Source organism: Protopterus annectens, chromosome 2.part2 (assembly GCF_019279795.1).
Source record: "Protopterus annectens isolate FY-2018-M chromosome 2.part2, PAN1.0, whole genome shotgun sequence".
Lineage (NCBI taxonomy): Eukaryota > Metazoa > Chordata > Ceratodontiformes > Protopteridae > Protopterus > Protopterus annectens.
This window is the reverse complement of record NC_056730.1, coordinates 423,737,420-423,764,210: the sequence shown is the minus strand read 5'-3', so window position 1 is coordinate 423,764,210 and position 26,791 is coordinate 423,737,420. Positions and strand designations below refer to the sequence as shown.

Here is a 26,791-nt window from a genome sequence, read left to right as displayed (position 1 = left end):
ATATGTGGGAAAACTAACTTCCATATTAGCAATTGTATATGGAAATTGTTATAAGATTGTGCTAGTTGGAATTCATAAAATTTTCGTGATGAATAGTCGTAAATTCCAGGCAGAAAAAGTGAACCTCATGGCTAAATTATTAAATTTGACACTGAACGGATACCATTCGCCATACAATTATAGTTATAAGTGGTCATTGAGTCCAGGCGGAAACAATGAACCCAGACCAATAATCCAATATTTCTCCTTGTGATTCAATATACCATGCCAACCTTGTGCATTACTACGATCACCAACAATTTTGTCTATAATCATAAGCATGAATTGTGCTTGTTGATGTTTTAACACATGCCGATATAAAGCATTTGTTTCTAATATCACTCAGATGTTCATTTATGCGTGTCCTAAGTGGCCTAGATGTCTGGCCCACATAAAATGCCCCACAATGACATGAGGCCAAGTAGACAACCCAATCACTACTACAGTTTCCAAAGATTTTACAATCAAATACCTTACTGGTGTTGCGACTTGAAAAGTGCTTGGACTTACTGATCTGTTTACATGATCCACAATGGCCACACGGGAAGGTACCCAACAGTTCATGTCCAGTAATGGTAAGTTGTTTGTGAATTGCTCCCCCACTACCTATATGTTTATAATGGGATAATAGGGAACCCAATGTTTTTCCTTTCCTGTATGAAAATTGACATTCTTCCCCTAAAACCACTCTGAGTTGTTCATTGGCCATTAATATATTCCAGTGTTTATTTATAATATCTCTGATGATATAATAATTTCTTCCATATGTTGTTATAAATCTAATAGTAGATATCCAGGAATCTGCAGAAGTTATCTTGCAATCCAACATAGTCTTTCTATTCATTTCAAAGGTTCGTACCCATGCTTTATTAATGTCCTGTGTTTTGTACCCTCTATTGACAAATCTATGATATAAATCCTGACTAGCCGCCTCATAGTCTGATTTGGTTGAACTAAGACGCTTCATGCGCATGAACTGTGATACTGGTATGTTTCTGATGGTGTGGCGTGGGTGCATGCTGGAAGCATGTAATAACGTATTATATTGTGGATATTTGCGGAAAACTTTAGTAGCCAGAGTATCTGTCTAGTGCTCTGGAATCCCTATCTGAAGGGGTGGAATTCTTAGCAGAGGTTGCTTTAATTCCTTTAGGCCCTTGAGAAACTACCTCAGGGTCAGCAGTAGGATTTTTGAAAATAAATTTGTGAGAGTCAGGGACTCTTAATACCGGTCTGGTTTTCTGGGAGCAGGAGGGAGGGTGTCAGGAGTCAAACTGGATTCCAGGAAACCATCCTCCACAACATACAGGACTGGGGGAATGGCCAGGGGGCTGTGCTGTGGAAGATCTAACAATTCCATGAGTCTATTTTTAGACGGAGGGTAGTGATGACATTCCCACTGGAAATGCTCCTTTAAGGTATGAAGGGTTTTCCCAAAGGAAAAGTACTCGGGGGAGGAGGCTGAATGAATCTATTCCTCTGCATCAGAATCCTCATAAGCAGAGAGGGGTTGCATGTCTTCATATTCAGATGCATCAGTCATCAGACTCCTGTTCAGACAAAACTACTGGGGACAGATATTTTTTTTCTTTTGGGAGGGGTAGATTGGCTTCCCCTAATCGGCATGATAAGGTCTTGTGCCATTTTAAGCATTTCAGAATGAGCCAAGGAAACAGGTGCCTGAGATTGGGTTGTCGATTTCTTGGGTGTGGTTTGTACCCTGGGCCTTAAAAACTAGGTAGTTTTCGAAAGAACAGTAGATGCGAAAGTCGTCTGTGTCGAGAATCGGTAGTGTAAAGTACTTCCTCGGAAGCTGGTGCTTGCTCAGCGGCTCAGGACCCATCCAAGAGAGAGACAACCACAGGCTCCTTAGTCGAAGAAGAGTTTTGCGGCATACCGGACTCCGAAAGGGTCTCGGTGGCGGCCTGCGAATCCACAGAAGGAGGCATCAGGGGCTGCAAAAGCGCCTCACTGAGGACTAGCTTAACAGAAGTGTCATTGGTAGGTTTGGACCTGTGTGGTCTGTCTCCATCTTTACGTTTTGGAAAATCTGTCGTCTGATGGCTTACCAAAGCCATATTGGAATTTGAGTACTGTAAGAGAAAATATCTAGCTACAATAAGGGCCCAATAACAACAGCAATTCAAATATGCTAATCATAATTTTCAACTAGCAATCAGAAACCAGAATTTATTCTTTTTCCTAACATTTAGGAAATAATTAAAAAGTAAAACTAACCAATGTTGCACCTGCTTACTTTCATATAAATTATAGTGCGACTACTGTGACACAAAAGCATAGTAATATCCCATGAAACTGGACACTAGGATCCATAAAGATGAAGCACAAACTTAAAATAAAATAAGCATAGTGTTTTTAATATACTTTGAGTATTTATTCTCCACCTGTTATTTGGACATGTGGGCTGGTGTCAAAGAGCATGGCATCAAGAGTAACATTCTGTGAAGTAACTGGTACAGGGAGGTAGAAATCTGCAGAAATTTAAATGTTAAGTATATTTAAAGGTACTACTCTCCATTTGAATATCCAGGGTACAGTAACTACATTTACAGAATTATATACAAAATTATGATCCAAAACTTCGATAGGTAATTTTTGCAGCAAAACCACTTTTTTTTTTTTTTTTACTTGTCATGAATGCCCATTTGCTGATGACAGATTAATGAGCAAAATGAATAAATATACCATTCGTCACTGTAAATGTCTGGGAAGACCTATTCCAATTACCACATTTGTGAGAAAGATAAACAGAAAAAACAGGAAAGGCAAATTATTTAATATGCATTAAACTCACCATGTCATAGCATGGTGTGGCTTCTGTTTTAACTTTCTATACTATATATCTGAAATGACAGACTGTTAAACCAATGTTTCAAGAAAGTAAATGCTATCTTTCAACTTACCATATACAGATGGAGACCAAACAAAACAGACTTGACTCACCTTCAACAAAATAATGTCTATTTCAGAGTACTTCATGCCATTTACCAAAACCGGTATTAACCTAAAACAAATAACATACGACATAATTACAGTTTTGAAAACTAGTCAAGTTAGACCTCTCATTCCTAAGTTGCCTGCAACTGAATGGACTACCTAATGACTTAAATGCATACCATAAGCAAAGTAACAAAATCTTGGTTATACTGAAAAATCATTCAAATAAGACAGAAAAAAATACTTCCTACATTAGCTGCTGAGTGGTGACAGTCATAGTCAATTAAAAAAACAACCCCCCCCAAAAAAAACCCCACTTCAAATACAAAATATATGAGAGTACTCTCGATATTAAAGATCTTCAAGAGGGCTGACACATGGCAACCAGTCATCTAGGTCCACTAGGAGAAAAGATAAATAAGAACATTACATTTGCTACAGAATTCAGTGGCATTCACCATCCACTTAATCAAAAGACCTAAGCAGGATAAGCCTGCATAGAATTTATGGATACTGTGACAATGTGAGGTATTGCCAGCTATGCCAGGAGAAGTAGGGCACTGGATGTGTAACATATGCCAGCATAGTTAGCTGGAGTTTTGTAAAGAATTATATGTCATATGTATATTAAACCGATTTGTACAGATGCTTGTATTGACAATGTATTTGTAAAGCTGCTTGAGTTAAAACTCTAAGAACAATGGGTCCTGACTGTATTGTAACTAATAAAATGTGTGTTTTAACAGAGGATACTGGAAGAAAAGAGGTTAAACCCTCAGCCCCAGCTAACTTTTAGAAAACTATCCTGAAATTAAATCACCTGGTTTAGGCCATAAAGATTAGATCTTACAGTTCTGATTGCAACCAAAGACTAAATGTCTGTGCCAGAGAATGGTTTATTTGCTTCTGTTGGAAGAGTGTAAGTGTTTTATATCTTCTAGATGCTATGGCATCTCAGCAAAGCTCTATCTCTGCGTATGTTAACACACGTGCTAAATTCTGGTTCAGATTCTAGCAATGGGGGTAGCATGGGAACCAGAAGTCAGATGATCAGGCGTATGTGATGTCTTTCTGTAAACTAGGACAAAAATTATGTTTTAACACCAGACAAGAGAGAAGTCTCAGAGCAGTCTGTTTTTGGAACATACAAAGCAAGGACCCTCACCAAATTCATTTTGCCTTGCCATACTAAGTGACCAGGAAAAAGTAATTCTTTAGATAAGTCATGAAAATATGGTGAGATTCATTTGAATCTATTCATCTCTATTATTTTAATATTTCCTGTGACTGAAACTCTGGTGTTTACTGTAAACAAATATTTAGTATTTAAATGTTCTTTTACTTTTTATTATTTATTAAACATACAAAGGTACTTAAACTTTTCAATGTGGTTGGTCCTTTAGAGAATATTTTAACCTTTGGGTGCACTTATTTATTCACTGACACTGTGGCCACTCCTGAAAGCCTTACTCCATTGGTCAAAACATTACAATTTGTATTAATATTAATTTTACTCAGTATAATTAGATACCATTGTAAAAGCCTTAGAGTAGCTGGCTTTGGAGTGCCTGGAGGCAGTAACTACCTTACAGTCTGGACAGAAGGGGGCTTAGTTAGTAAATCTGTGCCAGCCTTTCCCAGGTGTGTGTGTGTGTGTGTGTGTGTGTGTGTGTGTGTGTGTGTGTGTGTGTGTGTGTGAAAATCAAATATGAAAAAGTGTCTGTGTCAACTGCTTGGAAAGTACAGTTATGTACACTTACCATAAATGTAGATGTTCAAGTGAATTCACTATTGCAGTCCTCACCTGTGGGTTATCCCTGCTATGGTAGCCCTTGGCTGACCCGAATACCAGAGTCAATGTTTATCTGTGTCAGCTGCTGTCGCTTGCTGCCTGAAATCAGGTCATCAGTGCTACAAAGGAAGGCAGGCAAAGCCATTACATCAGTTTTTATTGCCCTAACTAGTCAGAGGCCCAAGTAAATATGGTAAAGTGACATCTACATTTATGGTAAGTGTACACAACTGAACTATGTTCTTTGTCTTTCACTGTTGCAGTCATCACCTGGTGGAGAATTCCCAAACTGAGGAGAGGGGTGATAGGATTTGTAAGAGACCTAAGAATGGGTCAGCATGCCCTACAGAACCAAACCCTGCCCTAGCCTTAGAAAACAGAGGTAGGTGGTAATGCTTGGAAAAGGTATAGACAGAAGTCAAGGTGGCAGCTTCCAGGATGTCCCTGCTAGAACTCCTCTGAAGAATGCTGTAAAAGTGGAGGCTGCCCTAGTGGAATGGGTTAAATAATCTTGGGGGGGGGGTGGAGTTCCCATGCAATCTGCAGTAGAAATGGACAAAGTGTGATATCCATTCGGAAATGGTTTGTTTGGAAATGTGCTGCCCCTGGGGCAAAACTGACAAGTAGATGATCTGTTTTCCTGAAGGGTTTAGTACGGTCCAGATAGTATATGAGCTGTTTGTGCAGGTCTAGTGAGTGCAGAATTCTTTCCCCCTTGTTTTGAGGGTTAGGAATGAAGGAGGGTAGATGTATGGCCTGGTTGAGAGTTACATTAGATACCACTTTGGGCATAAAGGAGGGATTAGTCCTCAGGGAGACCCTGTCTGCATGGAAGAAGATGAAGGGCTCAACAACCATCAGTGCCTGAAGTTCTGAAACCCTTCTGGCTGAGGTGATAGCTAGGAGAAAAACAATCTTCCAGGAGAGGTATCTTAGTTCTGCTGAAGCAGCAGGTTCGAAGGGTGGTAAAAAGTTAGTTTTTCCAAAACATAATTCAGGTCCCAGGCTGGAGTGGGTGGCCTTCTGGGAGGTCTGACATTAGAAGCCCCTCTGAGAAATTGTTTAAATCAAAGGATGGGAGAAAGTACAGTTTTGTACCTACCATAAATGTAGATGTCCGATAGATATGCAACTGCAGTCCTGACATATGGGTTGTCCTGCCTCAGGCAGCCCTTCGGTCGGCCGGATTTCAAAGTCTGGGTCCGGTGTCGGCTGATGTCGCCTCTTCCCCGACGTCAGAGCGGATGGGGTACAAAAGCATCAACCAACGTCATCTTCTTCAGTGTTTCTTGCCCCAGATGCCAGGTGCCCTCAAAGGAAGGCTAAATTTAGAGAATGGATAAAAATTCCAGACATGCACAACAGTAATAAACAGATACACCATAACAGATATTCCCAGCTAATTTGAAAAGAGGGGAGTGGACCCAAAAAAGAGAATTACAGAGGGGTAGGAGGGAGGGAAAACCTGACTGCAGTTGCATATCTATCGGACATCTACATGTATGGTAGGTACAAAACTGTACTATGTCCTTCAAGAATGCAACTGCAGTCCTGACATATGGGTTGAATACCATAGCCAAGCTGGGGGTGATAGGATCTAAGATAAGGATGGTGTAGCTAAAATGCCCTGCAGGACTGCAGAAGCAAAGCCTGCTCGGGATCTCGAATATAAAGGCAGGTTGTAATGTTTGGAAAATGTATGCACGGAGCTCCATGTAGCAGCTTCTAGAATGTCCTTTGTAGCCACCCCTCTTAGAAAGGCTGTGGAGGTGGCTGTAGCTCTGGTGGAGTGTGGCCTGATATTGGCTGGCACACCTTTTCCATGGAAAGAGTAGCAGAATCTGATGCAGTTTCCAATCCATTTTGAAATTGTTTGTTTGGAAATTGCCTTTCCTTGTACTCCAGCAGTGTAAGCTACAAATAGTTGGTCAGACTTTCTGTTGGCCTTTGTTCTGTCCAAGTAGTAGCGCAATTGCCTGTGTATGTCCAAAGTGTGCAGAAGCTTTTCTCCTTTATTTTGAGGATTGGGAAAGAAAGTAGGCAGGTGAATTGCTTGATTTAGAGAAACCCTGGATATCACTTTTGGCATGAATGAAGGATTGGTTCTTAAAGAGAGACTGTCCTGATGGAAAATGAGAAATGGAGGTACGGCCATGAGGGCCTGTATCTCCGAGACTCTTCTTGCTGAAGTAATTGCCAACAGGAAAACTGTTTTCCAGGAGAGAAATTGCAATTCTGAAGATGTTGCTGGCTCAAAAGGAGGAAGAGTTAATTTTTCCAAGACGAAGTTGAGGTCCCATGCAGGCACTGGTGTTTTTTTTGGAGGTTTGATATTCTTTATCCCTCTTAGAAACTGTCTTAGCAAAGGATGTGAAAACACAGGTGGATCACAGTTGTATTTTGCTGAAATTGCTGAAGCGTGTATTTTTATGGAAGAATATGAAAGGCCATTGTGAAGCATTTCTGCCAAGTATTCTAGTATCTGTAGGATGCTCATTACTGATGCATCCTGACCCTTGTTGGCATTCCAGATGTTGAATCTCTTCCATTTGGCTGATTCTGGTGGAAGGCCTGCGTGCTTCCAGTAAGATCTCTTGAACTTTTTTGGAGAGAGAGATATGGGGAGAATTCATGGAACCCTCCAAGCTGTCAGTTGCAATGTTTGCAGGTTGGGATGAACAGTCCTGTAATTGTGCTAAGTTATAAGCAGAGGCCAATGAGGCAGGAGCCACGGCTTGGTGCGAGTTATGCTCCTTAGTAATGGATACCAGTGCTGTCTTGGCCAGTCTGGAGCTATCAAAATGCCTTTCGGTTGTTCTGCTTTGATCTTCAGTAACACCTTGGTCATTAATGGTAGAGGTGGGAATGCATAGATTGTTAGAGAATTCCAGCTGAAGGAGAGAGCATCCATTCTCCAGGCTTGAGGATGGTGTGTCCTTGAGCAGAACTTCTTCAGATGATGATTGAGGTGTGAGGCAAAGAGATCTATGTCCGGCCTTCCCCATGCATGAGTTATTTGTGAAAAAATGTCTGGATGCAACATCCATTCGCAAGGGTCCATAATGTTTCTGCTTAGACTGTCCGCCAGAACATTGTCCTTGCCTGGGACAAACTGGGATTGCAACTGTATGTTCAGTTTCAGGGACTTTTCCCAAAGAGTCATTGTTAGTCTGCAGAAGGGGTAAGAATGGGTGCCTCCCTGTTTGTTTATGTACCACATAACAGTGGTGTTGTCTGTCTTTATTAGCAGATGACCTTGCTGAAGAAATTTTCCGAAGGCCTCGATTGCATGAATCACTGCCAACATCTCTTTTTGACTGATGTGCAGATGCAATTCCCGGGGTGCCCATTGCCCTTGAATGCATCTGCCCTCCATGTGCGCCCCCCATCCATGATCTGAGGAGTCTGTTGTAATGGTTTGGCTTGCTTGAGGTTTGTTGAAAGACATGCCTTTGTTTAGCTGGCTTGATTGTGCCTACCACAAAAATTCCTTTTGTAGACATGGAATGAGTGGAATAATTGCTTCTAAGTTGTGGCAGTGTTGAGACCATAAACTTTTTATGTACCATTGTAGTTTTCTCATGTGTAGTCTTGCCAGTGGAATCAGAAGAATGCAAGATGCCATGAAACACAGGGCCTGCAGGATTTTCCTTGCAGTCATCTGGGTGTGCTTTGCTAGGCTTTTGAAGTAATCTGGTAATTGTTCTTGTTTTTCTTCTGTGAGGAAAGCCATTTGTGAGTTTATGTCCAGTTTGGCTCCTAGAAAAATTATTTGTTGGGATGGCAGTAGTCTTGATTTTTGAATGTTGACTGTGTATCCCAAAGCCTGTAGTAAGTGAATGACATAGTCCAAGTTTCTTATCAAGGCTTGCTTGCTGTCCGCTTGTATAAGGCAGTCGTCCAGGTAAGGGTATATTTGTATCCCTTGAAGTCTGCAATGTGCAATTACTGATGCCAGGCATTTCGTGAATACTCTGGGAGCAGTAGATAAGCCAAAAGGCAATGCTGAGAATTGATAATGCTCTGACCCTGCAAGAAATCTGAGGTATCTTCTGCAGCTGTGTCTGATTGGGACATGCAGGTATGCCTCCTTGAGGTCCAGAGTAACCAGCCAAGACCCCTTGCCCAGCATGGGAAGAAGTTGCTGTAACGTCAGCATTTTGAACTTTGGCACAATGAGAAAAGTGTTTAGAGCGGACAAGTCCAGTATAGGTCTCCATTGCTTTTCTTTTCTTGGAACAAGGAACAGTCTTGAGTAGAATCCCTGGCCTTGTTCCTGAGGAGGAACCTTTTCTATTGCTTTGATTTGTAGCAGCTTTGAAACTTGTATGAGTGCCTCTGCCCTTTGATTTTGTGGCAGGTTTGGCATGCCTTGTCTTGCTGGTAAGGTATGGAAGTGGAACCTGTAACCTTTGTCTATTATGTCCAAAATCCATTTGTCCTTTGTAAAAACGTGCCAATTTTTTGAAAATAAAGATAATTTTCCACCTAAAGGTGCTTCTCTTTGAGCCTTGGTCATGTGTCAAAGTCAAGTCATTGTGATTGTCCCTGTGGAGCAGTAGAAGTCCCTGTGCCACTTCTCTGATTAGTTGGTTGCCACTGGCGGCCCCTGTAGGAGCCTCGGTATTGCCCTCTACCTCGAGCACGCCCGTTTCTTCCCCTTTGGAACTTGTCAGTGCCTGGAAAGGACCAATTCTTCGAAGGCCAATTCCTACTGAACCTTGGTGGCTGAACCTGGAGGAAATCTTTGACTGTACTGATTTAGCCTTTTCCTCAATTGATTTCAACACACCCTGTGCATTAGCACCAAATAGCTTGTCTTTTTCCAGAGGTGCATCTAGAAGCTTTACTTTAACATGATCTGGCAATGTCTGTTCTTTCAACCAAGCATGTCTACGTATGACGGCCCCTGTCATAGCTGCCCTACATGAAGCTTCCAATGCATCATAACCACACTGAAGAAAATGATTGCTAACCTGCTGAGTATTATGAACCAAATCCTGCAAGGCCTTTCTATCTAAAGGCTCAGGAGAGGCTAACTTTTTCTGCAAATCATCCATCAAGAAATCCTGATACTGAAACATATGAAAAAGACAGTTAAGTGCCCTCATGGTAAGGGTGGATGAGGTATAAACTTTTTTACACCGCCTCTCCAGGGACCTAGATTCCCTGTCTGTGGGCAAAGGATTTTTGGCCGTGGAAGTGGCCACTCCTTTGGGCCCCTGAGAAATAGTTTCTAGATCCACAGAGTGGGCCTTAAAGAGATGTTTATGAGTTTCAGGAACCCTGTAATATCTGTCTGGCTTGACAGGAGCAGGAGGGAGAGAATCAGGAGAAGTACTGGAGTCTGAGAACACATCATCCAATACATCTAACACTGGGGGTATAGCTAAAGGCCTGTGCTGGGGTAACTTAAGGAAAGTCCAAAGCCTTTTCCTGGAGTCGGAGAAATCCTGGCCCTGCCACTGAAAATGCGCTCTCATGGAGTGGAGAATTTCCCCGAAAGAAATATCCTCAGGAGGAGAGGCAGAGGGAATGGATTCATCAGCATCAGAATCCTCGTAGGCCGGGAAGGATTCCTCCTGGGAATCTGAATGGCCTGACTCACCAGAGGCTTCATCTGAGGAAAGGGTATCTGCCTGCTCAACCCTAGGCCTTTTGTCTGAAGGCGGCTGAGAACATCTGTCTGGATGAGCCTGAGAGCCCCTGATTAAAGAAATTAGATCTGCAGCTAAAGTCATGATCTGTTTATCAGAAGTGGGACCCTGTGAAAAAGATTTAGGAGGGTGAGACTTAGCCTGTCTGGCAGCCTTAGCACGTGTGTAGGCCTTGATGGACAGACACAGGAGGCCTAGCTGCCCCACGTGCTGGAGTAACTTTGTCCACCGGTATGGTGTCAGGCAAATCTTGGGCTTCGGTTCCAGGAGGAAAATCAACAACCGGCACCGGGGTAGCCTCCGGGACCGGCAGCGGTAAAGCGGTGTCGCCGGCCTGAGCGGTTGAATTACCGCCTCGAAGAGACCGATGCACTCGGTAGGCTTCGCGGTGTCGGTGGAAGTCGCGGCCGCGAATGTCGGTCCCGTCCTTCCGCTTTTGAAATATGTGCTGTCGGTAGTTCCGACGGCATGATATAGGAGTAATTTTCCCCAAAAAAGTCTTCAGCAAATTCTGCCCGGCGCCTAAGTGTGCACTTATTAAAGCAAGCACAGGCAGCGACGTCGTGGTCTGGGCCGAGGCAGGGAAGGCAGTAAGAATGGAAGTCCTTATGAGGTATTTGTTTACCACAAGACAAGCAATTATTAACTTTTGCAGTTTTATCTGACATCGGCTGAGGCAAGAAAAGGTTCCCCAATGGGGTACTTAGCTTTTTGATGACTTCGGTATCTGAAAACACAGGAGCTGGCCGACCGGCACTTGCGAACTGCTTCTGCTTCGGGCACCGCGCGGCAAGAAAGACTGAAGAAGATGGCGTCGGCTGATGCTTTTGTACCCCAGCCGCTCTGACGTCAGGGAAGAGGCGACATCAGCCGACGCCGGACCCAGACTTTGGAATCCGGCCGACCGAAGGGCTGCCTGAGGCAGGACAACCCATATGTCAGGACTGCAGTTGCATTCTTGAAGGACATCAGGGGCTGTTCTGTATCAAAATGAGCTGAAATGGCTGAGGTGTGGATTTTAATAGAGAAGAAAGAGAGGCCACTATTAAGTAGCTCCGCTAGGTAGTCCAGAATAAGAGGGATGGAAGGTTGTGAGGTATTGCCTCCTCTGGACGGACTACAGGACCCGAATCTTTTCCATTTTCCTGCGCAAGATTTTCTGGTGCTGGGCCTTCTTGGCCTCTGTGATAATGTCTAGGATCTGTTTGCTTAACAGGGGCCCCTTGTTTGCCTTTAGAGTATTAGCCATGCTGATAGTTTGAGAGTCTGCAAGTCTGGGTGCAGCATTACCCACTCCACCTGAGTTAAGAGGTCTGAGATCAAGGGAAGCTGCCTGGAAGGCTGTACGGTCAGGCTGTGCAGTAAGGGGTACAAATGCTGTCTGGGCCAATTTGGAGCAATGAGGATGGACTTTGGTCTCTCCTCCTTATATTGATCAGTACCTTGGGAATAAGAGTCGGAGGAGGGAATGCATACACAAAGAGGGTGTTCCAGGGGAAGGTCAAGGCATCCACCTTCCACACTAGGTGGTGATACTCCCTGGTACAGAATTTTTTCATCTGATGGTTGAGATCAAAAAGATCCACCTCTGGAATCCCCCATGCCTGAGTGATTTGTAAAAAGATTATTCTGTGGAGCTGCCATTCGTGGGGGTAAAGTAAGTTTCTGCTGAAGTGATCTGCCAGGGTGTTGTTGATCCCAGGTAGGTAATGGGCTATCAGGTGTAGTACACCATGGAAGAGGCAGTCAGCCAGAGGCTCGTGGCTAGCCTGCACAGAGGATAAGATTGGGTTCGTCCCTGTTTGATGAGGTACCACATTACTGTGGTGTTACCAATTTTGATCAGGAGAACCCCAGGCATGAGATGGGGTTTGAAGGATGTCAGAGCCTTTTGTACTGCCATCATTTCCTTCTGATTGATGTGTAAGGGAAGGTGCTGGGTTATCCCAAAGACCTTGGGTGCACCTGCCTTCTAGGTGAGTGCCACAATCTATGTCTGAGGTGTCGATGGTAATGGTCTGCCCAGTTGGGCAGAGGGTGAAGGAAAGACCCTTGTTCTGGGCACAGACCCATGCCCACCAGAGAAACTCGGCCCTTATAGAGGGGATCAGAGGTAGAGAGGTCTCTAGAGGTTGAGAGTGCTGACACCAAAGGTTCTTTAGGTACCACTGAAGTTTTCTTGCGTGTAGCCTGGCCAGAGCAATTAGAAGGAAGCAAGATGCCATGCACCCAAGGCTTGCAGGAACTTCCTCGCAGTGAGGTGACTTCTGGAAGCCAGCTAGGTAAAAGAGAGAGGCAGGAAGCTCTGCTTTTCTGGGGACAGGAAGGACATTTGGGATGCTGTGTCCAGCAGTGCTGCCAAGAAAATGATCTTCCTGGAGGGTGTTTGTCTTGATTTCTTCTTGATGATGGTGTACACTAAGGAGGTTAGGAGGGTTTTGACAAAGAGGAGGTTCTTAAGGAGCTTTTCTTTGCAATCTGCGTGAATGGGGCAGTCGTCCAGATAAAGGTAAACTTTTATATTTTTCTGTCTGCAAAAGGCTATGGCCGGGGCTAAGCATTTGGTGAATACCCTGGGAGCAGTAGATAAGCCAAAGCGTAGCACAGAGAATTGAAAATGTTGTGAGCCTGCTCTGAAACGAAGGAATTTCCTGCAGTTTTCCCTTATAGGAATGTGGAGGTAGGCATCTTTTAGATCTAGGGCAATTAACCAGGCATTTTCTTTTCAGCAAAGGCAGCAACTGCTGAAAAGTAAGCATTTTGAATTTGGGGACCACCAGGAAGATGTTCAGAATGGATATAGATCCAGGATGTTTCACAGAGTGCCCTCTTTTCTGGGGAAAAAGGAATAGTCTGGAATAAAAGCCTTTGCCTGCTTGATCTGAGGGGACAGGTTCTACTGCCCCTTGGAATATGAGAGTTTGGATTTGTTTCAATGCCTCTGCCCACTAATTTGGAGGAAAGTCTGGGTACCCTCTTGGAATTGGGAGTTTGTTGAAGGAGAATTTGTATCCCTGAAAAATGATCTTTAAGACCCATTGGTCCTTTGTAACAAAGCCAATTTTCTTTGCAGAGGGAGAGCCTTCCTCCTAGTTTTTGGTGAATGAAAAGAGGGCAGAGGGGGGAGAATGAGTCATTGAGAGTTTTTGCCATAGAGGGATGGGTTAGAACTCCCTGCCATTGGAGTGAAAGTGGTCCACTGTTTGGTTCTCTGCTGTCCCTGGGGTAAGAGTCTGGGTAGACTGTCCCTATGTAGCTTACCTTGCTCCTGTCTGCTAGGTGCAGGAAAGGACCAGTGTTTTGAGGGAAAATTCCTGCTGAACCTAGGAGGTTGTACCTAAAGGAAATATTTTACTGTTTGCATAGATTTTGCTTTGTTCTCCATCTTTTTAGGCATCTCTTCTGTTTTTACTCCAAACAAGCGGTCCTTATTCAAGGGTGCATCAAGTAATTTAGATTTGACATGATCAGGGAGAGGTTGATGTTCTTTGTGTTTCACTGTTACAGTCATCACACTTAGGTTATCCTACCAGGGGTAGCTCCCAGTCGGCCCGAATACCAGAGGCTTAGTATTTTTGCGTCGGTTGCTGTCGCTTCAGGACTGACGTCAGGTCATCAGAGGTACAAAAACAGGCAGCCGACGCCATTACATCAGTCTTTCTTGCAGAGGAGCTCAAAGCAGAAGCAGTTTGCAGGAGTGTCGGACAGTCACTACCTAAGTTTTCATTTCCAAAATTGAATCACCTTGAAGTCTTCTAAAGCAAAGTACCCTGTTGGGGATCCTTTTTTCTTGCTCTAACTGATTTCAGAAAAAGTTAACAATTGTCTCGCCTGTGGAAAGCAAACACCACACCGAGATTTCCATTCTTACTGCATCACCCATTTAGGCCCAGACCACGAAGTACCTCACTGTTGGTTTTTGTGCTTTGTTCAATGCCTGAACTATTCGGCACTGGGCCCTTACTGTAGCTAAATACTTTTGTTGTTGATCTCCATATTCGGAAATGGCTTTGGTAAGCCATCCGACTACCGATCTTCTGAAAAAACATAAGGATAAAGACAGAGACAGACTACACAGGTCCAAAACTGCCGACGCTTCTGTTAAGCTAGTTGACAGTTTGCCAGTACTCAGTGAGGTGCTTTCGCAGACCCTGATACCCGCTTCAATGAATTCGCAGGCCGCTACTGAGACCCATTCGAAATCTGGTATGCCACAAGACTCTTCTTTGACTACGGAACCTGCGGATGTCTCTACCTTGGATGGGTCTGGAGCCACTGCGCAGGCACCAGCTTCTGAGGAAATTGTTCGCACTACTGATATCCGACACAGACTACTTTCTCGTCTTCAGTTCTTTCTAAAACTACCGAGTTTCTAACGCCAAGAGTATGAGCTACGCCTAAAAAAACAGACAACCCAAACTCAAGCACCTGCTTCCTTGCCACAATCTCTGATGCTTAAAATGGCAGAAGACCTGATCATGCTGATTAGGGGAAGCCAGCCTTCCCCTGTTAAACGAAAAAGAGTCTTGTCCCCAGCAGCTTTATCTGACCAAGAGTCAGACTACTCTCAGGTTTCTGAATACGAAGACATGCCCTTATCTGCCTATGAGGAATCAGATGCAGAGGAATCCATTCCTTCTGCCTCCACTCCAGAGGATTTTTCTTTTGGTGAAACCCTACATACTTTGAGACAGCATTTTCAGTGGGAATGCCAGGATTATCCTCAGTTCAAAAAGAGACTCAGGGATTTTTTAGATTTACCACAGCACAGATCTTAGCTATCCCTCCTGTAATGGATGCTGTGGATGATGTCTTATGGAATCCAGTCTAACTCCTGATACTTTATCCCCTGCTCCAAGGAAACCCGACAGGTACTACAGAGTCCCTGACTCTCTCAAATTTCTCTTCAAAATCCTACTGCTGACCCACAGGTCAACTCCCAAGGACCTAAAGGAATAAAAGCAACTACAGCTAAGAATCTCATCCCCTCGGACAGGGATTCCCGAGCTTTAGGCAGATGGGATAAAAAAAAGTATACACCTATTCAACTCTCGCCATTAGAGCACTGAATTGTCAGTTCCACATGCTGAAATACCAGCAACATACTAAGGAACTTATTAAAAAGAAGTTATGCACTCACCATAACGTTTCATCTGAGTAGTTGTACTTCATTTGTCTTCAACTTGTGGGAATAAGGATCCGTATCGGATTCGAAACGGCAAAAATTACTAGCATCATCTCGGAGCTCCAGACTCCTCTCCTTACCCATAATACACCTCCACTGCCTTCCATCCCCAGATCGAGTTTGCAGAACTTATACTTAGAACCCGACCTGATAACATACTTGTGACCTATACTACAGCCCATAGGCTGAACATGCGCCAAGGTCCAGGGGAAGGAGGGAGGGACAGTTGAAGACAAATGAAGTACAACTACTCAGACGGAATGTTATGGTGAGTACATAACTTCTTTATCTGAAGTAGTTTGCTTCATTTGGTCTTCAACCTGTGGGACAGAGTCTCCAGCTACTAAACTCCTGGGAGGCCCTCATAGAAGGATATTCCGGAGCACCGCGGAGCCAAAGGATGCTTCCCTTCTAGATGTCAAATACAATTTGTAATGGGAAATAAACGTACAAGATGAGGACCAAGTAGCTGCAAAGCAAATGTCATCCAAAGCCACCCAAGACCAGAAAGCTGCAGATGTAGCCATGGACCTAGTGGAATGAGCTTTAACCTGACCTGGAAGAGACATGCCTTTGCTCTTTTAGACCTGCAGGATGTATGAAGAAATCCATCTAGCTATAGTGACCTTGGAAAGAGGTTTGCCCAAAAAGGGTCTATAGAACGAAGCAAACAATTGATCAGTTTTACGAAAATTTTTTGTCCTGTGTAAATAGAATCATAACAGTCAATGAACATCCAACATGTGTAGTTTGTATTCCATCCTGTTGGTAAAATTGGGAAAGAACACAGGCAAATTTACAGTCTGATTGATATTGACTGGTGATGCCACCTTAGGAAGAAAAAATGGGTTGATTCAAAGGGAAACTCTAGCTTTATGAAAAATCATGTACGGGAAATTTATGGACAAGGCCTGTAATTCTGAAACCCTTCTAGCTGAGGTAACAGCGACCAGAAAATCTGTTTTCCACGATAGAAATTTTAGATCTGCAGTTGCGGCAGGCTTAAAAAAAGCGGGGGGGGGGGGGCGACCAGAGCTTGGAGAAAGTACAGTTGCGTACACTTACCATAAATGTAGATGTTAGAGTGTTTTCACTGTTGCAGTCATGACATTTGGGTAATCTGCTGGCAGGTTGCCCTCAGTCGGCCTGATTAACAAAGTCTTGGGTCCTGCGTCAGCTGCTATCCCATCTTCCATGACGTCAGGTTGTCAGGGGTACAAAACATGCAGCCGACGCCATTACATTAGTTTTTCTTGCCCCAGATACCAGGTGCCCCCCAAATGGGGAGCAAATAAAATTAAAAAAACAAAAAATATACCTCCAACCAAAAGCAAATACACCAAAAGGGCTTTTAAGCATAGTGAAAGAAAGTAGAGGTATACTAAGAGAAAAACAGGGGGGCTGGAGAGTGAGTAACCAGGACTGCAACACTGAATACACTCAAACATCTACATTTATGGTAGGTACACAACTGTACTATCTTCATCGTGTTACACTGTTGTAGTCATTACAATTGCGTTGAATCCCAAAGCTAAGGTTGGGAGGCTGGAGCTAAAGAGGATTAGGAGAGGCTATCAGGCCCTGCAGAACTGCAGTGGCAAAGCCTGCCCTGGATTTAGAGTAGAGAGGTAAGTGATGGTGCTTTGTAAAAGTATGCACTGAACTCCAAGTTGAAGCCTCCAAGATGTCTTTGGTTGGCACTCCTCTGAGGAAGGCTGCTGAAGTGGCTGCTGCTCTAGTTGAAGGTGGCCTAATAGCCTTAGGCACTGATTTGCCATGCTGTGAATAGCAGAAACGAATGCAGTGGCCAATCCACTTTGAAATAGTTTGTTTGGAGATAGGCTTCCCTTGTGATCCTGCAGCATATGCCACTAGAAGTTGTTCGGTCTTTCTGAAAGCTTTGGTACTGTCCAAGTAGAAACGTAGCTGCCTGTGAATGTCCAAAGAATGCAGAAGTCTCTCACCCTTATTCTGTGGGTTTGGGTAAAAGGTAGGCAAATTAATTGTTTGGTTAAGGGCCACACTGGGCACTACCTTAGGCATATATGTAGGGTTTGTCCTTAGAAAAACCCTGTCAGGATGGAAGATGATAAAAGGTTCCGCAGCCATGAGTACCTGTAACTCTGAGACTCGCCTAATGGAGGTTATTGCTAGGAGCAGAGCTGTTTTCCAGGATAAGAATTTTATATCAGCTGCAGAGGCTGGCTCAAACAGAGGCAGTGTGAGTTTTTCCAAGACATAGTTGAGGTCCCATGCAGGTATTGGTGCTCTCCTTGGATGTCTTATGTTTTTGGCCCCTCTGAGGTACTGCCTTAATAATGGATGAGAAAAAAATAGGTGGCTCTGTATTGTAATGAGCTGAAATGGCAGAGGCATGAATTTTAATTGATGAAAAGGAAAGGCCTTTATCCAGCATCTCAGTTATGTATTGCAAAATCTGAGGAATATTTGGAACGGTCGTGTCAATACCTTGTGCCTGGTTCCAAGCACAGAATCTCTTCCATTTTTCTGCATAAGATTTTCTGGTGCTAGGCCTCCTGGCTTCTAAAATAACATCCATCACTGCTTTAGAGAGAGGTGTGTCTTGAATGGCTACATTATCCGCCATGCTGCCAGGTTTAAGGTCCTGAGTTGGCTGTGCAGTATCTGGCTATCTTGCTGGGTTAGTAAGTGAGGAATTTGAGGTAATGTCCAAGTTGGGCATTGAGACAAGCTCTTTAGGATTGGGTACCAGTGCTGGCGGGGCCAGTCTGGGGCAATCAGTAATATTTTTGGCTTCTCTTGTCTGACCTTGAGGAGTACCTTGGGGCAAAGAGGTAGAGGCGGAAAGGCATATATTGTTAGGTTTTTCCAGCTGAAAGACAGAGCATCCACTTTCCATGCTTGCTTGTGATAAGTCCTTGTGCAGAATGTCTGTAGTTGGCAGTTGTGAGGAGAGGCAAATAGGTCTATGTCCGGGCATCCCCAGTTCCTTGTTATCATGCTGAAGACTTGTGGACCCAATTTCCACTCGTGTGGATCCATTAGGTTTCTGCTTAGTTCGTCTGCCAGAGTATTTATCCTTCCTGGCAGGAATTGTGCCTGCAGATGTACTTAGTAAGTCAGTGCTGTGTCCCACAAGCTCATGGCTAGTCTGCAGAGGGGGTAGGAATGCGTGCCCCCTGCTTGTTTATGTACCACATGACTGTAATATTGTCCGTCTTTATCAGTAGTTCTCCAGGATGAAGTACATCCTTGAAGGCTGTCAGGGCATTCCGAACAGCTAGCATCTATTTTTGATTGATATGTAGATGCATTTGACTTGCGGACCATGTGCCTTGAATACATCTTCCTGCCATATGGGCCCCCCAGGCATAATCTGATGCATCTGTTGTCAATGTCTGCCTGGCTGTGGGTAAGGTGAATGGCTGTCCCCTGTTCAGGTGACAGGCTTTTGCCCACCATCAAAACTCCTGTTGCAGGCAGGGAAGAAGGGTAATTATTGTTTCCAAGCTGTGCCAATGTAGAGTCCAAACGCTTTTTAGATACCACTGAGGTTTCCTCATATGCAGTCTTGCATATGGAATTAGCAGTATGCAGGATGCCATGAAGCCCAAAGCCTGCAGAATTTTTCTTGCAGATAACTGGGTCTTTGTTGCCAACATTCTGAAATAAGTAGTCAGTTGTCTGTGTTTGTCTGGCGTGAGATAAGCCATCTGGGCAGTTGTATTTAAGCTTGCACCCAGGAATATTATCTCTTGAGAGGGTACGAGTTTTGATTTCTTTTCGTTTACTATGTACCCTAGACCTGTTAGTAATCTTTTTACAAACTCCAGATGCTGTAGTAGAATGTCCTTGTTCTCTGCTTGAATAAGGCAGTCGTCCAAGTAAGGATATATTTGTATCCCTCTTTGTCTGCAAAATGCAATTACTGGTGCCAGGCATTTTGTGAAGACCCTGAGCGCAGTAGATAAGCCAAAGGGCAGTGCAGAGAATTGGTAGTGCATTGAACCAGCTATAAATCTGAAGTATCTTCTGCATGATTGTCTGATTGGGACATGCAGGTATGCCTCTTTTAGGTCTAAAGTCACAAGCCAAGCCTTCTTGCCCAGCATGGGCAGAAGCTGCTGCAGAGTTAACATTTTGAATTTTGGAATATCCAGGAATGTTTTTAGGATAGACAGGTCCAGTATAGGTCTCCAGGTTTTGTCCTTTCTGGGTATCAAGAATAGCCTTGAGTAAAATCCTTGTCCCTGCTCTTGTTGTGGTACTTGCTGAATGGCCCTCATGTTCATGAGGGATAAAACTTGTTTTTGTGCCTCTGCCCATTGATTGTGTGGCAGGTCTGGCATACCGTTTGGCCTTGGCAGGGTGTGAAAGTGGAACCTGTAGCCTTGAGATACGATATTGAAGACACATTTGTCCTGGGTGATTATATGCCAATTTTGTGAAAAAAGTGCTAGTTTTCCTCCTAAAGGAGCTGCCAAAAGATACGTGCTTGGTGTTGGCAGGGGAAAGTCATTGAGACTGTTTCCTGTATGGCTGTGATTTTTCCTCTCCGCTTTTGGAGGTAGGAGCACCCCACTGTTTAGGTCTGTATGAGCCTTGGGGCTGTGATCTGCCTCTGGGGTGTCTGTATTTGCCTCTTTGTGGCCTGACACTGGGAAGGACCAATTCTTTTGTAGGCCAGTTCCTGCTAAATCTGGGAGGCTGTACCTGTAAGAAATCCTTCACTGTCTGCATAGATTTAGCCTTGTCCTCCATTTTCTTTAAAACTTCTTCTGCTTTAACACCAAACAAGGTATTGTGTTATAATGGAGCATCTAATAGTTTTGCTTTAACATGATCGGGCAGATTGTGTTCTTTTAACCAAGCATGCCTCCTAATGACAGAACCTGTAACCGCGGCCCTGCAGGAGGCCTCTGGAGAATCAAAACCACATTGCAAAGTATGCTTTCCCACTTGTTCAGCTGCATGCAATAAATCCTGCATTTCTTTGTTTTCTGCACATTCTGAATTTGTCAACATTTTCTGTTTAAGCAGTGACATAAGATATTGCTGATATTTAAGCATATGAAACTGACAATTTAAAGCTCTTACAGCCAAGGTAGCAGAAGTATAAGTCTTTTTTCCCCATCTATCCAGGGCCCTAGAATCCCTATCAGAGGGGATAGGGTTTTTTGCAGTGGAAGCCTTGACCCCCTTGGGACCCTGAGAAATAGTTTCTGGGTCAGCAGCAGGGATTTTGTAAAGAAATTGATGTGAATCAGGAACCCTGTAGTATCTGTCTGGCTTAACAGGAGCTGGTGGCAAAGAGTCAGAAGACAGACCGGACACTGAAAATACATCTACAATGTCTAAAACAGGAGGAATAGCAAGGGGCCTGTGCTGAGGTAATAAAAGGAAGCCTCTGAGCCTTTTCTTAGATTCTGAGTAATCTTGGCTCTCCCAGTGGAAATGCTCCCTCATAGTATGCAGGGTCTCCCCAAAAGAATAATCCTCAAATTTTTGGCCACTCTGAGGAACTGCTTGAGCAGTGGATGAGAGAAGAGGGGAGGGTTCTGTGTTATAATGAGCTGAAATGGCTGAGGCGTGGATTTTAATGGAGGAAAAAGACAGGCCCTTGTGAAGCATCTCAGTTAAGTATTGTAAAATTTGAGGTAAATTGGGTGCTGCTGTGCTCATCCCTTGAGATTGGTTCCAGGCACAGAATCTTTTCCATTTTTCAGCATAAGATTTTCTAGTACTAGGCCTCCTTGCCTCTAAAATGATATCCATCACATGTTTGCTGAGGGATGGCAAAGGAGAGATTAAGTAATTAGCCAGGCTGCAAGGTTCAGTGTTGGAAGTTCTGGTTCTCCTGTTGAGACAGCAGGGAAAAAGTCTGAGGCAGGTACCATGGAGATAACCATGACACACTACGCAAGAGGGGGTAACAGTGTTGGCACGGCCAGTCTGGAGCAAACAAAATCATCCTTGGTTTGTCCTGTTTGATTTTTAGTAGTACTTTGGAGAGCAGAGGCAGAGGGGGAAAAGACCAATTCTTAGTAGGCCAGTGCCTACTGAATCTAGGTGGCTGCACTTGTAGGAAATCTTTTACAATTTGCATAGATTTAGCTTAGTCTTCCATCTTTTTCAAAACGTCTTCTGCCTTATTACCAAATAAACTGTCCTGTTGTAAAGGAGCATCCAGCAATTTGGCTTTAACATGATCAGGCAGATTTTGTTCCTTGACCCAAGCATGCCTTCTTATCACATATCCAGTTACAATGGCTCTGCAAGAGGCCTCCAAGGAATCAAAACCACATTGCAAAGTATGCCTTCCAACTTGTTCAGCTGAATGCAATAAATCCTGTAACTCTATTTTCCACACAGTCAGAAATCAACATCATTTTCTGTTTAAGTAATCCATGACATGCTGCTGATATTTAAGCATATGAAATTGACAGTTTAAAGCACTGATTGCCAGGGTTGCAGACGTGTAAACCTTTTATCCCATTTATCCAGCACCCTGGAATCTCTATCAGAAGGGGTAGGATTTTTAGCAGTAGAAGTCAACACCCTTGGGACCCTGAGAAATTGTTTCAGGGTCAGCAGTAGGGTTTTTAAAAAGAAATTTGTGGGAGTCGGGAACCCTGTAATATCTCTCTGGCTTACTAGGAGCCAGAAGCAGGGAATCATGAGCCATGCTGGATTCTGAGAAAACAACAACAACAATGTCTAGAAAGTACAGTTTTGTACCTACCATAAATGTAGATGTTCGAGTGCTAATACAGCTGCAGTCATAACAGATGGGTTCTCCTGCCGTCAGGCGGGTCCTCGGTCGGCCAAATTCCAAAGTCTAGGTCCGGCGTCGGTTGTCGTCGCTTCTTCCCTGACGTCAGTGCGACAGGGGTATAAACGAACCAGCCGATGCCATTTTCTTCAGTTTTTCTTGCCCCAGATGTCAGGTGCCCCCAGAAGGAAGGCAATACATAAGTTTGTGTAATAATGCAGTGCAATTTAATCAAAATACAGTAGTTGCAAGCAAATACATCATAAATGAATACCCCAATCAGGTTGTATGAGGATGTGCTAGCCTATAGGCCTGTCCCAAGAGGGGAAGGAGGGAGGGAAACCTGGACTGCAGCTGTATTAGCACTTGAACATCTACATTTATGGTAGGTACAAAACTGTACTATGTTCATCGTGCATACAGCTGCAGTCATAACAGATGGGTAGAATCCCAAAGCTAAGAAAGGGGTGGTAGGTACTAGGTTTAGGAGGAGCCAGAATGCCCTGCAAGACTGCAGTGGCAAAACCTGCTCTAGATTTGGAGTATAATGGTAGGTTGTAGTGCTTGGAGAAGGTATGCACAGAACCCAAGTGGCTGCTTCTAAAATATCCTTGGTAGGGACTCCTCTGAGGAAGGCTGCAGAGGTGGCTGTGGCCCTGGTGGAATGAGTTCTAATGCCTGTAGGTACAGTTTTGCCATGAAAGGAATAGCAAAAGCGTATGCAGTGAGCTATCCATTTTGAGATTGTTTGTTTGGAAATTGGCTTTCCTTGAGCTCCTAACGCATAGGCCACAAAGAGCTGTTCTGACTTTCTGAAAGGCTTTGTTCTGTCCAAATAATAATGCAGTTGTATGTGGATGTCCAAGGAATGTAGTAATCTCTCCCCTTTGTTTTGAGGATTAGGATAAAAAGTAGGTAGATGTATGGCCTGATTTAAAGCTACCCTGGATACCACTTTAGGCATAAAGGACGGGTTGGTTCGTAAGGAAACTCTGTCCTGATGGAAGATGATAAAAGGCTGGACAGCCATGAGAGCCTGTAGTTCTGAAACTCTACGAGCTGAGGTGATAGCCAGAAGGAAAGCTGTTTTCCAGGACAAATATTGCAAATCTGATGAGGCAGCTGGCTCAAAGGGAGGCAAGGTCAGTTTTTCCAGAATGAAATTAAGATCCCAAGCAGGTATTGGTTGTTTTCTTGGAGGTCTTAAATTCTTAGCCCCTCTGAGGAACTGTCTTAAGAGAGGGTGAGAGAATAAAGGTGGATCAGTGTTGTATTCTGCAGAAATGGCTGTGGCATGGATTTTGATGGAGGAGAAGGAAAGTCCACTGTTTAGCAGTTCAGCCAAATATTGTAGTATTTGAGGTAAATTCAGTTTTCCAGAGTCCTGGCCATTTTTCTCATTCCAGACACAAAAACGTTTCCATTTTACGGAGTAAGCTTTTCTAGTTGATGGCCTTCTGGCCTCCAAAATGACATCCTGCACCTCCTTGGAGAGTAGAGCCTGCTGTGATGCTAAGGAATCTTCCATGCGGCTAGATTGAGTGTTTTTAGCTGACTGTGAAGAGTTTTGAAGCTGTGCTGAGTCAGAAGACGAGGCATTAGGGGCAGGGTCCATGGTGGGGAATGCGTCAGGCTCCTCAGGAGTGGGTACCAGTGCTGCCTTGGCCAGTCCGGAGCAATGAGGATCATCTTTGGTCTGTTTGCTCTGGTCTTCAACAGAACTTTGGGCAGCAGAGGAAGAGGTGGGAAGGCATAAACTGTCATTGATGTCCAACTGTCCACTCTCCAGGCCTTTGGATGGAAGATCCTTGAGCAGAATTTTGTCAATTGATGATTTTTGTGGGAGGCAAAGAGATCTATGTCTGGCCTTCCCCATTCTTGGATTATTTCTGTAAAAACATTTGGATGCAACTTCCATTCGTGTGGATCTGTCATATTCCTGCTTAGGTTGTCTGCCAGCTTGTTTTCCTTGCCTGGCAAGTACTGTGCTTGTAATTCCATTTGTAAGTCCATGGCCATGTTCCAAAGTGACATGGCCAGTCTGCATAGGGGGTAAGAATGTGTTCCTCGCTGCTTGTTTATGTACCACATAACTGTGGTGTTGTCCGTTCTTATCAACAGTTGACCTGGTTGTAGAAGGTCCTTGAAAGCTATAATAGCATTTATTACTGCTAGCATTTCTTTTTGATTGATGTGAAGATGCTTTTCTTTTTGGGACCATTTGCCCTGAATGCACCGATCTGTCATGTGCGCCCCCCAGGCGTAGTCCGAGGCGTCTGTTGTGATGACTTGATTTGCTTGAGGCTTGCTGAATGGAAGACCCGTGTTTGTTTGACATGCTTGAGCCCACCACAGAAATTCCTTTTGCAGACATGGAATTAGTGGTATTATTGTTTCCAAACTGTGGCTGTCTTGAGACCATATGTTTTTCAGGTACCATTGTAATTTCCTCATATGCAGCTTTGCACATGGGATTAGTAAGATGCAAGATGCCATGAATCCCAGAGCCTGCAGGATTTTCCTTGCAGTCAGCCTGGTGCAATTTGCTAGTGTTCTGAAGTATTGAATTAGTTGCCCTGCTTCTCTGGCGTGAAGTAGGCCATCTGGGTGTTTGTGTCTAAATTGGCACCCAGGAAAATTATCTTCCGAGAGGGTATTAGCCTTGATTTCTTTTTGTTGACTGTGTATCCCAGAGAGTTTAATAACATTATTTCATAAGCCAGATGTTTCAGAAGAATGTGCTTGCTGTCCGCTTGGATCAGGCAGTCGTCCAAATAGGGATATATTTGTATCCCTTGAAGTCTGCAGTAGGCAATTACTGATGCCAGGCATTTCGTGAATACTCTGGGCACAGTAGATAAGCCAAAGGGCAATGCAGAGAATTGATAATGGGTTGAACCTGCAAGAAATCTGAGGTACCTTCTGCAATTTTGTCTGATTGGGACATGCAGGTATGCCTCCTTGAGGTCTAATGTTACCAGCCAAGACTCCTTGCCCAGCATGGGAAGAAGTTGCTGTAGAGTGAGCATCTTGAATTTTGGTACGAATAGAAATGTATGTGTTTAGGATGGATAGATCCAAAATATGTCTCCAATCTTTTCCCTTCCTTGGCACCAGAAATAGCCTGGAATAAAAACCTTGACCTTGTTCGTGCGTAGGTACCTCTTGAATAGCTTTCATGTTTATGAGCTCTGTAATTTGTCTTTGTGTCTCTGCCCTTTGATTGTGTGGCAGGTTTGGCATGCCTCTCATTTTTGGAAGGGTGTGAAACTGGAATTTGTAGCCTCTGTTTATAATGTCCAGGATCCATTTGTCCTTTGTGACAATAAGCCAATTTTTTGAAAATAATGCCAGCTTTCCTCCTAAGGGGGCTGCCATTTGAGACCTGGTTGGCTTGCAAAGGGGAAAGTCATTGGGTTTGCTTTCTGAAAGATTGCGAGTTGTCCTCACCACCTCTTTGTGTAGAAGTTTGCCATTGTCTGCCTCTATACGATCCTTGGGATTGCCCTCTGCCCCTCGGGCGCCTGTATCTGCCTCTTTGGGGTCTGTCTGTGGCAGGAAAGGACCAGTTCTTGGAAGGCCAATTTCTACTAAAACGTGGGGGTTGAACCTGTAGAAGTTCTTTCACAGTTTGCATTGATTTAGCCTTTTCCTCCATTTTCCTTAATACCTCCTCAGCGTTAGCACCAAATAGTATATCCTTTTGAAGAGGGGCGTCTAGTAATTTAGCTTTGACATGATCAGGCAAGGCTTGTTCCTTGAGCCAGGCGTGCCTACGTATGACTGATCCTGTAACAGCAGCTCTACATGAGGCCTCTAGAGCATCAAAACCACATTGTAAGGTATGCTTACCCACTTGTTCTGCACTATGCATCAAATCCTGCAACTCCTTCAAGTCTGGTTGTTCAGGTTGTGACATTTTACTTTTCAACTGTGATAACAAAAACTGTTGGTATTTTAGCATATGAAACTGACAGTTTAAGGCCCTCATGGATAAGGTAGCCAAGGTATATACCTTTTCTCCCCACCTTTCTAAGGATCTGGAATCTCTCTCGGAAGGCAATGGATTTTTAGCAATGGAGGCCTTAACTCCCTTGGGGCCCTGTGAGATGGTCTCTGGGTCAGCAGCATGGCTTTTGTATAGAAATTGGTGCGAGTCAGGGACCCTGTAGTACCTGTCAGGCTTAACTGGAGCTGGAGGTAGAGAGTCCGAGTTAAGGCAGGCCTCCGAGTAAACATCATCTAGGATGTCCAAGACAGGAGGTATAGCCAGAGGCCTGTGCTGAAGAAGAAAGAGAAATTCCCTGAGCCTTTTCTTGGAATCTGAATAATCCTGGCCTTCCCAGTGGAAGTGTTCCCTTAAGGTATGCAAAGTTTCCCCAAATGAGTAATCCTCAGGGGGGGAT

At 44.0% G+C, this 26,791-nt stretch overlaps 1 protein-coding gene across 1 annotated transcript in view; it reads right to left on the bottom strand.

Moving 5' to 3' along the window:
• The window catches only part of TNPO1 (transportin 1), a 3,819,238-nt gene that overhangs the window by 2,447,268 nt on the left and 1,345,179 nt on the right, over positions 1 to 26,791 (bottom strand). The window contains exon 9 of the mRNA XM_044064437.1: positions 3,004 to 3,064. Within this exon, the coding sequence (XP_043920372.1) occupies positions 3,004 to 3,064 (61 nt within the window). The remainder of the gene's footprint in view (positions 1 to 3,003; positions 3,065 to 26,791) is intronic.